This window comes from Pelodiscus sinensis, chromosome 20 (assembly GCF_052426305.1).
Source record: "Pelodiscus sinensis isolate ZL-2025 chromosome 20, ASM5242630v1, whole genome shotgun sequence".
NCBI classification, from domain to species: domain Eukaryota; kingdom Metazoa; phylum Chordata; order Testudines; family Trionychidae; genus Pelodiscus; species Pelodiscus sinensis.
Window position 1 is genome coordinate 3,662,783 of NC_143071.1, and position 13,002 is coordinate 3,675,784.

At 49.8% G+C, this 13,002-nt stretch overlaps 1 protein-coding gene across 1 annotated transcript; it reads right to left on the reverse strand.

The window, feature by feature from the left end:
- Positions 1–1,512: 1,512 nt before the first annotated feature.
- RPL38 (ribosomal protein L38) lies at positions 1,513–12,313 on the reverse strand. Its single transcript, XM_075904033.2, has 5 exons — positions 12,202–12,313; positions 11,945–11,978; positions 11,554–11,614; positions 8,561–8,683; positions 1,513–1,591 (listed from the first exon to the last, which is right to left on the reverse strand). The coding sequence occupies exons 2-5, from the start codon at positions 11,945–11,947 to the stop codon at positions 1,566–1,568; spliced, it is 213 nt and encodes a 70-aa protein (XP_075760148.1). The 5' UTR covers positions 11,948–11,978; positions 12,202–12,313; the 3' UTR covers positions 1,513–1,565.
- Between the last annotated feature and the right edge of the window lie 689 nt (positions 12,314–13,002).

Here is a 13,002-nt window from a genome sequence, read left to right on the forward strand (position 1 = left end):
AGCCCCCCACCCCGTGAAGGAACTCTGGGCCTCAGGGCCACGAATGCTTCCTTGCACGTTTGCACTAGCGCTGACCCACTGCAGTCTGAGCTAGGCATGGCCGGTGCTTAGTTTTGGCAGCAGCTAGTGGGTGGGGATTCTCTGTGCTAGCTATGCCACGACGAACCCCCTGGAGATGGTTACACTGGCTACAGTTCTTTTGGGGGCAGATCCTGGCTGTTAGAGGGGTGTGATTGTCTAGTTTATGCCAGCAAACTTTCTACTAAGGGCAAGGCTGGAGCCAGCTGCCCAGCAGCCATTTCCCACAGTGGTAGGTGCTCAGGTTGCTGTTTTGTTACAGACCAATTCCACAAGCCAAATACACAGGGAAGTGTTGGAACTACAATTCATTCACGAGTTTAATTCTCCTGCCAATGGTTTGCATCGAGATGCTGGCTGGCTGGAATATTATCAGCCAACCAACCAACCAAGGTACCAATGGCTCTGTGTCTGTGTAGATTCTGGTGTTAGTTCTCTTCCTCTCTAATCGCTAACTAAGGGTCCTTATCTGCTTCTTAACTATCCAGTTTAGGGCTGCGTCTAGACTGGCATGATTTCCCGGAAAAGTTTTCCGTTAAAAGCATTTTCGGAACAGAGCATCTAGATTGGCACGGACGCTTTTCCGCAAAAGCACTTTTTGCAGAAAAGCATCAGTACCACAGAAAAACTGGCCAGTCTAGACACAGCCTAGGCGTTTATGGACTAAAATTTTTTGCCCGTTACTTACCAGCTTGGTTTTCCCTTTGATATTTATATACCCACTGCCTCCTTTTGTTCCCCCTTCCCATTCCCTCTCTCCTCCTTCTCTATTTATTTTGGTTCTGGACATATACCCATAAAAGCTCATGATCATAGAATAATAGGACTGGAAGGGACCTCGAGAGGTCATCGAGTCCAGCCCCCCACCCTCAAGGCAGGACCAAGCTCCGTCTACACCATCCCTGACAGATGTCTATCCAACCTGTTCTTAAATATCTCCAGAGAGGAAGATTCCACCACCTCCCTTGGCAATTTATTCCAATATTTGACCACCCTGACAGTTAGGTACCATTACATATTTTTTTTTTTTAGTCTTTAAAGTGCTACCAGCCCATTTGTTGTTTAAGTTTATCCTGCGCAGACTAACTCAGCTCCCCCTCTGATCCATTTCTCTTGCCTTGGAGAACGGATAGCCATGCCTGGCTAGGGCCCACGTCCATTCCGACACTGCCAGTAAATGACACACAGACCACAGCAGCTGATGAGGATTTCATTGCACTAGACTGAGGAGCTGACCCAGCATGTGACCCACATACTTCTGGACTACCAGCTCCTTCAGGGGAGTACGGGTGGCACAGGCTTGGTAAGATGAGGTTTCTAGCCAGGCTCAGCTGGGGAGAGCCGGACCATCAGGTGACATTGCTTCCCGAGCGGCTGCACAAGCAGCGGAGGGCTGGTCAAGCCATTCTTCAGAAAAGAGAAGCCAGACACAAGAACAGTCCCCTCTTTTATTATCGCACATGGGAAAAGCTCTGGGCACGGCTGGTTCATTTCAGCTCCTTCACGGCCAAACCTAAAGAGAAGGGGGGAAAAAAAAAAAAAGTCTGAGTAGCTGAAGACAGGCAGATCCTACTGGTTATCGCTGCTTGTCTGGCTGTGAAACCCCACAGCAGCAGCACTGTCTTCTGGAGACAAGCTGCTGAAGTTATTTTGGTCCCAAAGGAAAGGGCGGGAGTGATTTTCTCTGCTTGTCTAGAGCCCTGATGGCCGGAGACCTCACTCCCAGCGCTTCCAAAGCAAGAGCCGTTGCTCACATGCTGCACGGCTAGGGACAGAGAATCTATTGCAGAGTGAAGACTGGGCGCGAGTCCAAGATGTTAATGCAGGAGGAAGGCCAGCCAACCCCACTGCCCCAATGCACCTGGCACTCAGCCCCCAAACGCCACTTGGGTTGAGTGGATACATCAAGAATGGTTTTGCTGATCTCTGCAACTCCATGGCATCCCCTAGTAGCAAAGGGCTCTGGCAAGAGGGCGTTGCCTCCTCCCCCACTCACCATTCCCTGCAGGGCAGAGCTGGCAGGGCACCAGTGCTCGGGAGACACACGCACCAGGGGCTCCTGGACACACGCCTCCTTTGGGTGTTATCTGGTCTGTATTGGGGGCCCCTCCCCAGCCTCTTGGCCCACACTGCCCCATACGTATGGCCCCAGTCACCCTTTTCATTGGAGGCCATCACCTCATGGATCCGTGTGGTCAACCTCACTAAAGCCCCCTGCATTACAGAGTCTCTTGCTGCTCTTTACAGAGCACCATTGTCACTGTGCTAACACACGGAACCAGCGATGCAGGGCTGGGCGCTTCCCTTCGGCACAGTGTAGCGTCAGAACTGCCACACTCGGGGGTTTACAGCTTGGAGCAGCAAGCACCCCAGACAAGAACACATGCCACGTTGGCAGGGCAACCCTGTCCACAGCAGCTCTCCCTAGCAGGGGATGTTCAGGCATGAGGCCTCTCTCCAAAAGGCTATTTTTGCCCCCCCGCCCCAATCGCTTGAAGCTTCTTTCCTATATGTGGAGGTGAAGGAGGATGCAAGCTGTCAAGGGTGCCCCTAGGCCCTGTGAAACAGCACTACCCAAAACGAGGAAATAATCTTTGTTGTCCCACAGACACGGCCATGACTGACCACAAGGTGTGTGACCTGAACAGCAAAACCTACCTTGCAGTTTTCTCACTAGAGATTGTTATTGGTGTGAGAAGGGCCATTTCCCCTACAAACAATGCTGTTTGGCATGTGGCAAAAATGGCAGCGAGCCACATTTTGCCCTGTCACCCGATCACATTCTCATATTGCAGACCCTCAGCTGTCACAGTATCCCACAAGCGACTGCAACAGGCTTGGACACGGTTGCCTACAACGTGCTGGGCCGATTGGCCTTACGCTGAAGGCTGTGCAGGAGCAGCAGCAGACTGCACCTCTCCACTGTGTAGCTCGCAAAGCATGTGAATTCCTAGGGAATGCTTCTCCAGTTGTAAGCCCTTGCGCACACACTGTCATTTCTAGTCTAACGCTGTGCATGCAGCCCTAGCCTTTGAAATAACCTGGAACAGAGGCGCTCAGCTCATGGGCCACATGCAGCCCTGGCCCTGCAGAACTCAAGGGCCACTGGCCAGCCCTGTGAGGCCTGGGGTAGCTGCGTGACTGGGCCCAGGATTGGGGCTCTCCCCTGGCCGTACATGTGGGGTCTGGGGTAGGGATGTTAAAGTGTGACCGTGTACACAGTTAACCGACGCCCCTGGACTCATCAGTTAGCATTCCACACTGGCTTCCTTCCAGGGAGCTACTTGCCCCGCGTGCAACTGCCGAAGGTTTCAGCAGTTACACCCTTACTTGATTAATTGCATTTTAACATCCTTAGCCCGGGGGTCCTGCTGCCCAGCCCCACTCTATGGAGGGGTGTCTAGTCTAGGAAGGTTACGTTTTGATTAACTGAATAGTCGATGGGATGTCCATCGACTATTCAGTCAGTCAATAAGGACTAGCCTGCTCTGCCTTGAACATTTCAAAGCTGGGGCTCTTATGCACTTTTAAGCCGGCTCTCCCTCCCCCCCCCAGCACTCTGCCCTTGTGATCACAGCAGGGGGGGGGGGGGGGGAGCAACTAGTCCAAGGGTGGCCAACCCGTGACTTGCGGGCCACATACAGCTCCCCCCCACCCCCTTAAAGGGCGGCTCGCGAAGTCGCCCCTAGAAACGGTCCCCAGCTCCCGGCACTCACCGGGTCAGGGGAGCCAGCTGGTGCATTGATTCAAATAGCATTGCTAAGATGGCGGCCTAAAAGCCTTGTCTTTTAAAGGAGCAGCGCCTTATTTTTTTTTTCTTCCCTCAACAACTCTGGGGGGCTGGTGGGGAGCTCTTCCTTTTTTTCTGGTGCGGCTCTTGGTGTTTTTTCCACCACTGTTGTGGCTCTTTGTTTAATGGATTGGCCCCCCCTAGACTAGTTGATTAGTCGCTTACATCCCTATTCTAGGCAGGCGGCCCTGTGGCTCTCAACCTGCAGGCCTACTGGTCCAGAAACTAGCTTTCCAAGTCCGTGACATTCATGCACAGGCCAGTATTAGGGTTAAAGCATAAATAAAGGAGGAAGAAAGATCATCCACTCATTACCAATGGCAAACCCATTTGACCCTGAATCACATCCAGGGGCTTATCAGTGTAGCTACTGGTAAACTGGATGTTACCTGCAGCTGAGTCTCTGCTGCCAACAAGAGACGTGATGAAGGCGAGAGGCCTGAGGGGGGCACTCTAGATTTCTGATTGGATCTCTACCTTCTTCAGTCCAGTCAAGAAACCAGGCATTTAGTCTAGCAAGATTGACACCTTAGTCTGCCTGTGTTATATTTACCACTGTGTGTTGTATTCAGCGGTAATGCACGAAACCCACAGGCCTGTATCCTGTAAGACATTAGTCTCAGCAAGTTAGCATAAGGCGTGAGGCTTGTGAACTTTGCAGATTAGTGGCCTAAAGGAAACCCCCAATTAGTTGGAAGCTGAAAAGAGTAAAGAGAAAATTCTGACCACAAGCCCAAGTCAACCACAGAAACAACCTGGCAACGAACTGATACACAACAGCTGTGTCTAGACTGGACAGTTTTTCCGGAAAATCAGCCGCTTTTCCGGAAAAGCTTGCCAGCTGTCTACACTGGCCGCTTGAATTTCCGCAAAAGCACTGACTTCCTACTGCCTGAAATCAGTGCTTTTTGTGGAAATACTATGCTGTTCCCATTGAGGCAAAAGTCCCTTTTGCGCAAAAGGGCCAGTGTAGACAGCTGAGATTTGTTTTGAGCAAAAAAGCCCCGATCGCGAAAATGGTGATCGGGGCTTTTTTGTGCAAAAGCATGTCTAGATTGGCACGGACGCTGTTCCGCAAAAAGTGCTTTTGCGGAAAAGCGGCCGTGCCAATCTAGACGCTCTTTTACAAAAATGCTTTTAACGGAAACCTTTTCCGTTAAAAGCATTTCCGGAAAATCATGCCAGTCTAGATGTAGCCAACAGGTACGTAAGACATCTAAGACGAGCCTGCTTGCACATACAGCTTTCTCCTAAGTTACTTATGGGCTGGATTTGCTTTATAGCAGGGGTGGCCAACCTGCGGCTCGCAAGCCACATGCGGCTCTTCACCCCCGAAAGTGCGGCTTGCAAAGCCGCCCCATGTGCCCCTACAAATGGCCCCCAGCGCCCCGTGCTCACCAGGTGCAGGGGAGCCGTCCGGCATGGCAAAATGGTGTCCGCAAGATGGTGGCAGCCGGCAGGCGCCTGATGTGGCCAAAAAGCCTAACCTGTGGTTTTTAAAGGGGCAGCATCCCCCTTTTTTGCTCAACAACTCTGGCTAGTGGGGAGCTCTTTTTCTTTTTGCTCAACAATTTTGATGTGGCTCTTCGCGTTTTTTCCGCCGCTGTTTCGGCTCTCTTCGTTCAACGGCTTGGCCACCCCTGCTTTAGAGGTTTGCATCAGAATGTATTGTCGTTTTAATCCACGAGACCAACCGGCTGCATCCCGTATGCTGAGCTATGTCAAAGTTATTACACATGCTTGGGACCTTTCACCTAGACAGATGGTGATGAACTAACACACAAGGTCCACTTACGGTTGTAACTTGTAACAAAGGAGGTGCTGAAGTAGGCTGGCAAAGGAGGCTTCCTAAGTTCAATGAGCTTAAACTGCAGCAAGGGAGGTTTAGGCTGGACATCAGGAAAAGAAGTCCTGCCTGTCAGGGTGGTTAAACACTGGAATAAATTGCCTAGGGAGGTTGTGGAATCTCCATCACTGGAGATATTGAAGAGCCAATTATGGGTTCCCAAACTGGGGGGGACGGAGGGGGGGGGACGACGGACGGACGGACGGACAAGACGACCCAGCCTCCTCCCCCAATCAAGTTCTGCTGCCCTGTTCAGTTCCTTTTTTTGCTCAACAAGTTTTGCTTCTATTCGGGGGTGGGGGCATGATGCCAAAAAGTTTGGGAACCACTGGGTTAGACAGACATCTACCAGGGATGATCTAGATCAGGGTTTCCCAACCTACAGGTCGGGACCCAAATATGGGTCGCCATTACATTTCAAAAGGGTCACCAAGTGTCTCCCCAGGTGACTCTGTCCCCCCCCCCCCCATTTTTGAACTGCCTTGGGTCACCAAGTCTTCCTGAAATGTCAAAATGAGTCTCCACCTGGAAGGTTGGGAACCACTAATCTAGATGGTACCGGGTCCTGCCATGAGGACCTTGAGGTCCCTTCCAGTTCTAGTGTTCTATGATCTCCTTTAAACTTCACAGATGCACCACAACTAGAAACCCGGAAAGAACTGAGACGACAGGCTAGGACAGAAATAATCAATGTAACGGAGTCACAAGAGCCCTGGTAACAAATGGCTGCACACCATAAGCTGAGATCACCGATACACTGAACTGCAGGAAAAAGGGCCCTCCAACACCAGTAAGGTGAGGAAATACGAATAAGGCAAAACACTTTTCCAGTGTACCACACAGGAAAGTGGCATTGCCCCCTTGGGAGAGGGAGAGAAAGATGTAGTCCTTGGGAGGCGCAGAGTGATGGTAACAACAAGGCGGTGATGAGGAAGACGGCGGCTAACACTTCAGATTGTTCTACAAGGGATGGTCAAAGTATATGGAAGTGCAGCTGTATATTCTGTAGTATCGCAGTCTGCCCTCCCGAGCGGGGGGGGTTTGTGATTACGCTTAATGTAGTTCCTATAGTGCAAGTGTTACAACTGCACACAGTGGAGTCTCCAACTATATAATCATTTAAATAAAACCCAGCAAGAACCTGTCAACCCTCAAAGTGATTACTTGAGAACGCTCCGTTGTCTGTACAATTCAGTCATTTTTAATCCAAAGATGGGGCAACAAGAAGTGTGGCAGGCAACCAAACAGTCACTTGTATTCACAGAGGAGTTTTACATGTGCACCTGCACTTGCGACTGCAGCAGAGTCCATCAGAGGCAGAGGTGCAAAGGGGCACTGTGCCCACAAGGAAGCAGACACAGGCGCTTTTGCGTGGTGTACGTGCCAATGTGACAGGCCTGTCTCCATGTCAAAGGAACCGAAGTCATTAGGTCCCCGATTCTGATATTTTGGTCTATTTTTGGAAAGTTGTGAACAAAAAGGAACAGACAATGCATGGATCAAAACAGTCACGGTTGCCAGCACAGACTCCAGGTTGTACCTCCCTAAACCGGGACTTGCTGGTCTGGCAACATGTGGTCTAGCAGGACCACGGATGTGCATGGACCCGAGAGCCCTGCCGGCAGCCAGGGCTCGTTGTATTGGGGATCGGTGCCCAGCAGTCCAGAGGCAGAGGGCACCAGTGGCAGTGGACCCCGCACCCGCCCCAGGCCTGGCAAATTCCCTCATTTGGGACCAGTCAGGGCCAGAGGGTGCTAGACCAGGGAGGGCCAACCTGTAGCATCACCTCATACTTGTGCATGCTATTGACGCTCATGCGTGACTTCTGCCATACACATTAACAGGATGGGACCCTGAGTCATCCATATTTGGAACTGGGGGGGAGCATCTATTTAATGTTGTCAAAGCAGATAGAGCTTTACTGCTTCAGAGACCTTGCCAAAATGGATGGAAGAGATGACCTAGCCATGAAGTGTCCCCATGTAAGTAGTTAACGCCTCTGCGGAGATACTAGAAAACCACTGCAGCATGGATGGAAAGAAGTGGACGAACAATTTCCTGTATTCAAGGACCTGATGACATCTGAGCTTCAACATGACCCTTTTTGTGTCTAGCCCAGTAAGAGCTGCCAGACAATCAACTGTGCTGCAGTCAGGACAATTTCCCCCTGCACACTGCAGCAACCCACACTCCTGACAGATATCATGATGAATAAGATAATGATGTTGACTAGAAATGTCACCAGTGCTATTACATTTCAATATTACCCGTACCAAATTTACTTTGCCCTTTTGGTTGTTGTGGTGGTGCTTTGAGGTCATAAAGAAACTCAATTTTATGCCCTGAAATAACAGTTATTAAACTAACAGAAATGAATGCAAATATTTCATAGTGGTCATTGCAACAAATTGATGGTGCCACTTCTGTTTCCATGGTAAGGGTAGCGCTTGACAACTCCACATGCTACCTCATCCTAAAGGAGACCGAGTATGCTCTCAAATGATGTATGGGGGGACAGATGGTACGGTAAGTCGAGCAAATCAGTACCGTCTGCTGCTCCCCTATTTTATGTACTTCGGAACATTGTGAATATCTGCAAGTTTTCTGATCTGATGAAGCTAAGGAAATGAACTGTGAGCAGAGCAAGGGTCCGTAATGCAACACCTCCCTACATCTACATGCAGAAATTCTTGGACAGCTCTTACATGTCCAGAAAGAGCCATTTCCCATATCCCCCTAGTCAGCCTAACAGTGAGAGGAGCTCAGAAAGGAGAGGGGCACCCACAGCCCCCCCCTTCCTATCCCAATGAAAGATCACCAGTAACTCTGGACAACACGACAGTTACCTGGTGGCAGGGACTGCTTCAGTTTCTCAGCCTTCTCCTTGTCTGTGATGACTAAAGTGTAGAGATACCGGCTACAGCGCACCTTGAATTTCACATTGTCTTTGTTCTTCTTGATCTTGACAGCTGCAGCAGAAAGACGAGAGAGTCAGCGCAGCATCATTAGTGCCTTGTGCACACAGTAACTGTTGAAAGCTGTTCCAGCCAGCCAAGGACAGTCCCAGAAGCCCTCTCAGCCTAAAGCCTCACATCAGCCACTCTAATATTGAAGCGCAAAGCAGATTTCAAGACTACATAACCTTGGCCACACTGCTGCGATCACAAAGAGGTAGAGTGAAAAATCCAGCTGCAAAGCCCTTAGAGTTGGTGACAACTGCAGCTAGTGTTTTCACTGGATTTAACTTATTCCAGCCTGCAATGATGACAGATATCACTGGAGTGTTTCACAGAGCAAACAGGTTTCTATTTCAGGCTATTTTCCACCAATGAAAAAAAAAAAACCCACCCAAAAACTTACTTGTACGAGCACTGAAAATTAGTGCTGCAAATTTCAATAGAGCCAGGCAGTTTATTTTGACAAAGCATTATAAGGCTTGTTAGAGTATCATGAGGCTGTATTTGCCATTATAGTCTTTTTGCATATCATGTTTAAAGTGCCAACACTATTTTATATACCACTATCCAAGGCTGCGGAAGATGCTTTAAATTTAGTTTTTCCTCTGTGTCTTCTAGGACCAATTTAACTAGACAGCTCTGTCAGGGACATGAGACTGTGCTTCTTAGCCTCTCTTGGAGCAGAGTATGGAAAAGCCCCAAGAGTTCCACATTACAGAAGCTACTGGAGGCTTACAGACTGGCTGAAATGCCTTTTAAAAACAATACTAGCACCCATACTATTTCAAAAACAGTACACTAAGCCCTCACCCCTTGTCAACATGATGAGCTTTACAAAGCCCATTTTCAGATTTTTCTTTCCTTGTTGCAATGCAAGAGTCACACAAACAATGGCAAGTCGTAAATGGGGCTCTCAAACTGGGTTGTGATGGTACATGAGGTTCCCAAGCTGTCTCCAACCTCCACATTGCCTCCAGCGTTTATAATGTTAAATATGGAAACCACATGCAAATTGCAGACAAATGCTAAAATGAAACGGAAGAGACATTTTTCATTTTGCAATTACAGTTATCTTACGTGCCTCCTGAAACAATACCAGGCATGACAGTTATGGGCAGAAGTGATTTAGTGGTACCCCTTCAAAAGAATATGTAAAGCTTGCTTAACATTAAAACCCACTGACAAGAAACAGGAGCACATTATAGATGTAAATAGTCTCCAACATCACTTATTTGCCAAAATCCAAGTTCAAGGTTCACCTTCTTCCTATGAAGGGAAGGAGTGGCACTCCTTACTCGACTTAAGGTCGATACTCCATTTCTCTTGCAATAATTGTTGCTATTTACCTTGGGTCTTGACAAAATGAAACACTCAGCTTATAAGAAAAACATATCAAATTGTTACAGCTATAATCAGGCTCTCAATTTAACAGGCATTTCAATGAATCCCTAAGCACTTGATTTAAGCTCAGATGCTACTGTATTTACTCAGTGATTGCCAATTCCTGGATTTTTGTAGCATTCAGCACAAGAGAAAGCTATTGCAATCCGAGAATTTGCTGTGCTCTGCATCTTTCACCATTTAATCAGTCACCATGTGGCATACCAATCCACTGCTTTCAGACAGTAGGGAAAGGAGTGAATCTTTACTTGAGGCACACACTAATACTAGGGATGTGCAAGTGTAACCATGTACATGGTTAACCAAGGATCCTGTGTAAAACCATGAAGTTATGAGCAATCCCAGGCTTCTGGCACATGCAGGGAGCCATCTACTGCCCTGTGCTGCTGTGTTTGATATGGAGGTAGTAGTCCGAGACCAGTGGAAGAGTCAGCTTAAAAGCCAGCTCCCCACAATCACTGGCTTCCGGGCAGCTGTCTGCCATCCTGCGCATAAATTTTAGTTACACAGCTACTTAGTTACATGTATTTTAACATCCCTAAATACTACTATGTATTATCCTTACTACTATCATCCTTAAAACCGGATTTGTCATTAACATTCATTTGCATTTGAACCGCCCCTCACTCCCCACTCCAATTACAAGTGGAAGTGAGTGGGTGTAGACCAGAATCAGATTCATGTCCTTTCCTGGGTCCTGGATTTACCTATTAGCAGCAGAGGGTGTCAAAGCTAAGATTTCTGTCAGTTATTTTTAGAAAGAACAGTCAGACTGATAGCAGACAAGAAACGAAAATTCACAGAGGCCCATGACCTGCACGTTTTGCAAAAAAAGTTATGCCAGAGGAGGAAGAGAAGAAACAGAGCACTTCCAGGGCTTACAGCTGGCTTCAGCCCAATAGTGGCCAAAGATACAGGGGACCAGCCACCTAGTCCAACAGCCTCGGAGTGGGGATCTGCTCTAGCTAAGCCCCAAAAGTCTTAGAATCACAAGACTGGGAGACAGATTTACAGTCTTGATAATGGTGCACAGGGTCTGCATGGAGCAGTCACTCACTGCCAGTCCTGTGCCTACTAACTTACACTCTATACAGCCATCTGTGGTTTCATCTGAAAAAGTGGGCTGTGCCCAGGAAAGCTCACGATACCACCTACACACTTAGTCTCTAAGGTGCTGCAGAACTACGCATTGTTTTTTCATAGACACGATGTTATATTTCATGGACAAACCCAGACCAAATGTAGTCACCGACTCCCAAGAATTTGAACCCCAACATTCCTGCCGAACAGCCACACGGCCATAACGAAACACGTAAGCCACCTGACATGTTGAAGCCCACACACTGTGTTTGTGCTTGGGTAACAAGATGCCCCTCTTCCAGCTGCTACAGAAAACCCTCTTTAGCGCTTCAGACAGATAGAAGCCAAGCAACTGCCATGTTGGGCAGCAACCCAGCACCTGGGCAAGCGACAGGACTCACATTTTGCATCCTTTCTCCGGGCTGTGAGCAGAAAGTCTTTGATTTCTTCAATTTTGCGAGGCTGGAAAGTAAAATCGTAAATCAAGACTCAGTCTCTCCAGCACCACACAGCTGGAAAGCAGGAGAGGTCTGCCTCCTGGACCCCAGCCCGCCCTGGGTCTGATGCCCAATGAACGCGCTGCCCACGTGCATCAGCCTTTTGGGTGCTCGCACTGCAGGGAAACACCCTGCCAGCCCCTCACCCGTGCCCACCCCCCGGGCACTGGAGGGGGGGGGGAGGCAGAGCAAGGGGGGGCCTCCCCCCGGGCCCAGCGCTCCCATACCACTTGCAGCCAGGCCCCGCTCCAGGACCCCCACCCCCGGCGGCCCGTCACCCCACGCGCCGGCTCACCATGGCGACGGGCTGGGCTCCGGGCTGCTGCCGCCTGCAGGAAAGAAACCAAGATGGCGTCAGTGCGGGTCGCGGCCGGGGGGGGGGGCGGCTGCGAACCCCCCAAGCCCGCCCCTCCTCACTCCCACCCCGCCAACGAGCCCGCCCGCCCAGGCCCCGCCCGCTTCCCCGTGTCCCCCCGCCCCTCCTCGGGACCCCCCGCCCGGCCCCGCCGAGGATGCCGGCGGATCCAGCCGCGCGTCCTCCCCGCCACTCACTCAGACAGCCACCGACGTGCTGGTAAAAAGGGACAAGCACTTCCGCATCCGGGAACTTAAACCAGGCCCAGGCGGCTACGGGTGCCGAGAGCAGACAAAAGGCGCCGGAGGGCGCTCAGAACTAGGCAGCTGCGTCAGGAGGGGAGGAGCGCTGGTTTCCCTGGGAAGCTGCGTTTAGACTGGGGTTACAGTGTGTTTGGGAGGGGGTGTTGCCTGCTGTTGTGCTCATTGACATGAACAGCTGGGGACAGCTAGCTACCAGTGTATATTACATTGATACTAACTGTATGGAGATCTGAATTAAAACAGAGAATTGATCAATTCATTAATAAACAATTAATTCACAACTCAGTTTGCAGGAAGAATGTTTCCTGATCTATTTCCATTGCCTCTTAGCCCCTCTCTCTGCAAATGCTGCAGAGCTCCCAGCCCCCGGTCATGGGAGACATGAGTTTAGGTTTGTTAATTACAATGATGCACATTGCAGTGTCCTAGGTGAGGTCACGACCTCTGTTTGCTTTACGGTGGGATTCGGGTCCTCCCATATGTTACGGGCTGTTATAAAGAGGCCAGGGATCAATCTGTTCTCCTTATCACGGAAGGTAGAGCAATCAGTAACAGGCAGGGGAGATTTAGGGTTAACATTTAGGGGGTAAAATCATCTGGACTAGGTTTCTAAAGTGGGGCGGGGTCTAGGCGTTCCCCTGGTTCCAAGTATTTAAATGTTGTACTAACTCCTGCCAGGGATGGTCTCGGTGTTCTCGGTCCTGCCACCGCTCAGAGGACTGAATCTGAGGACTT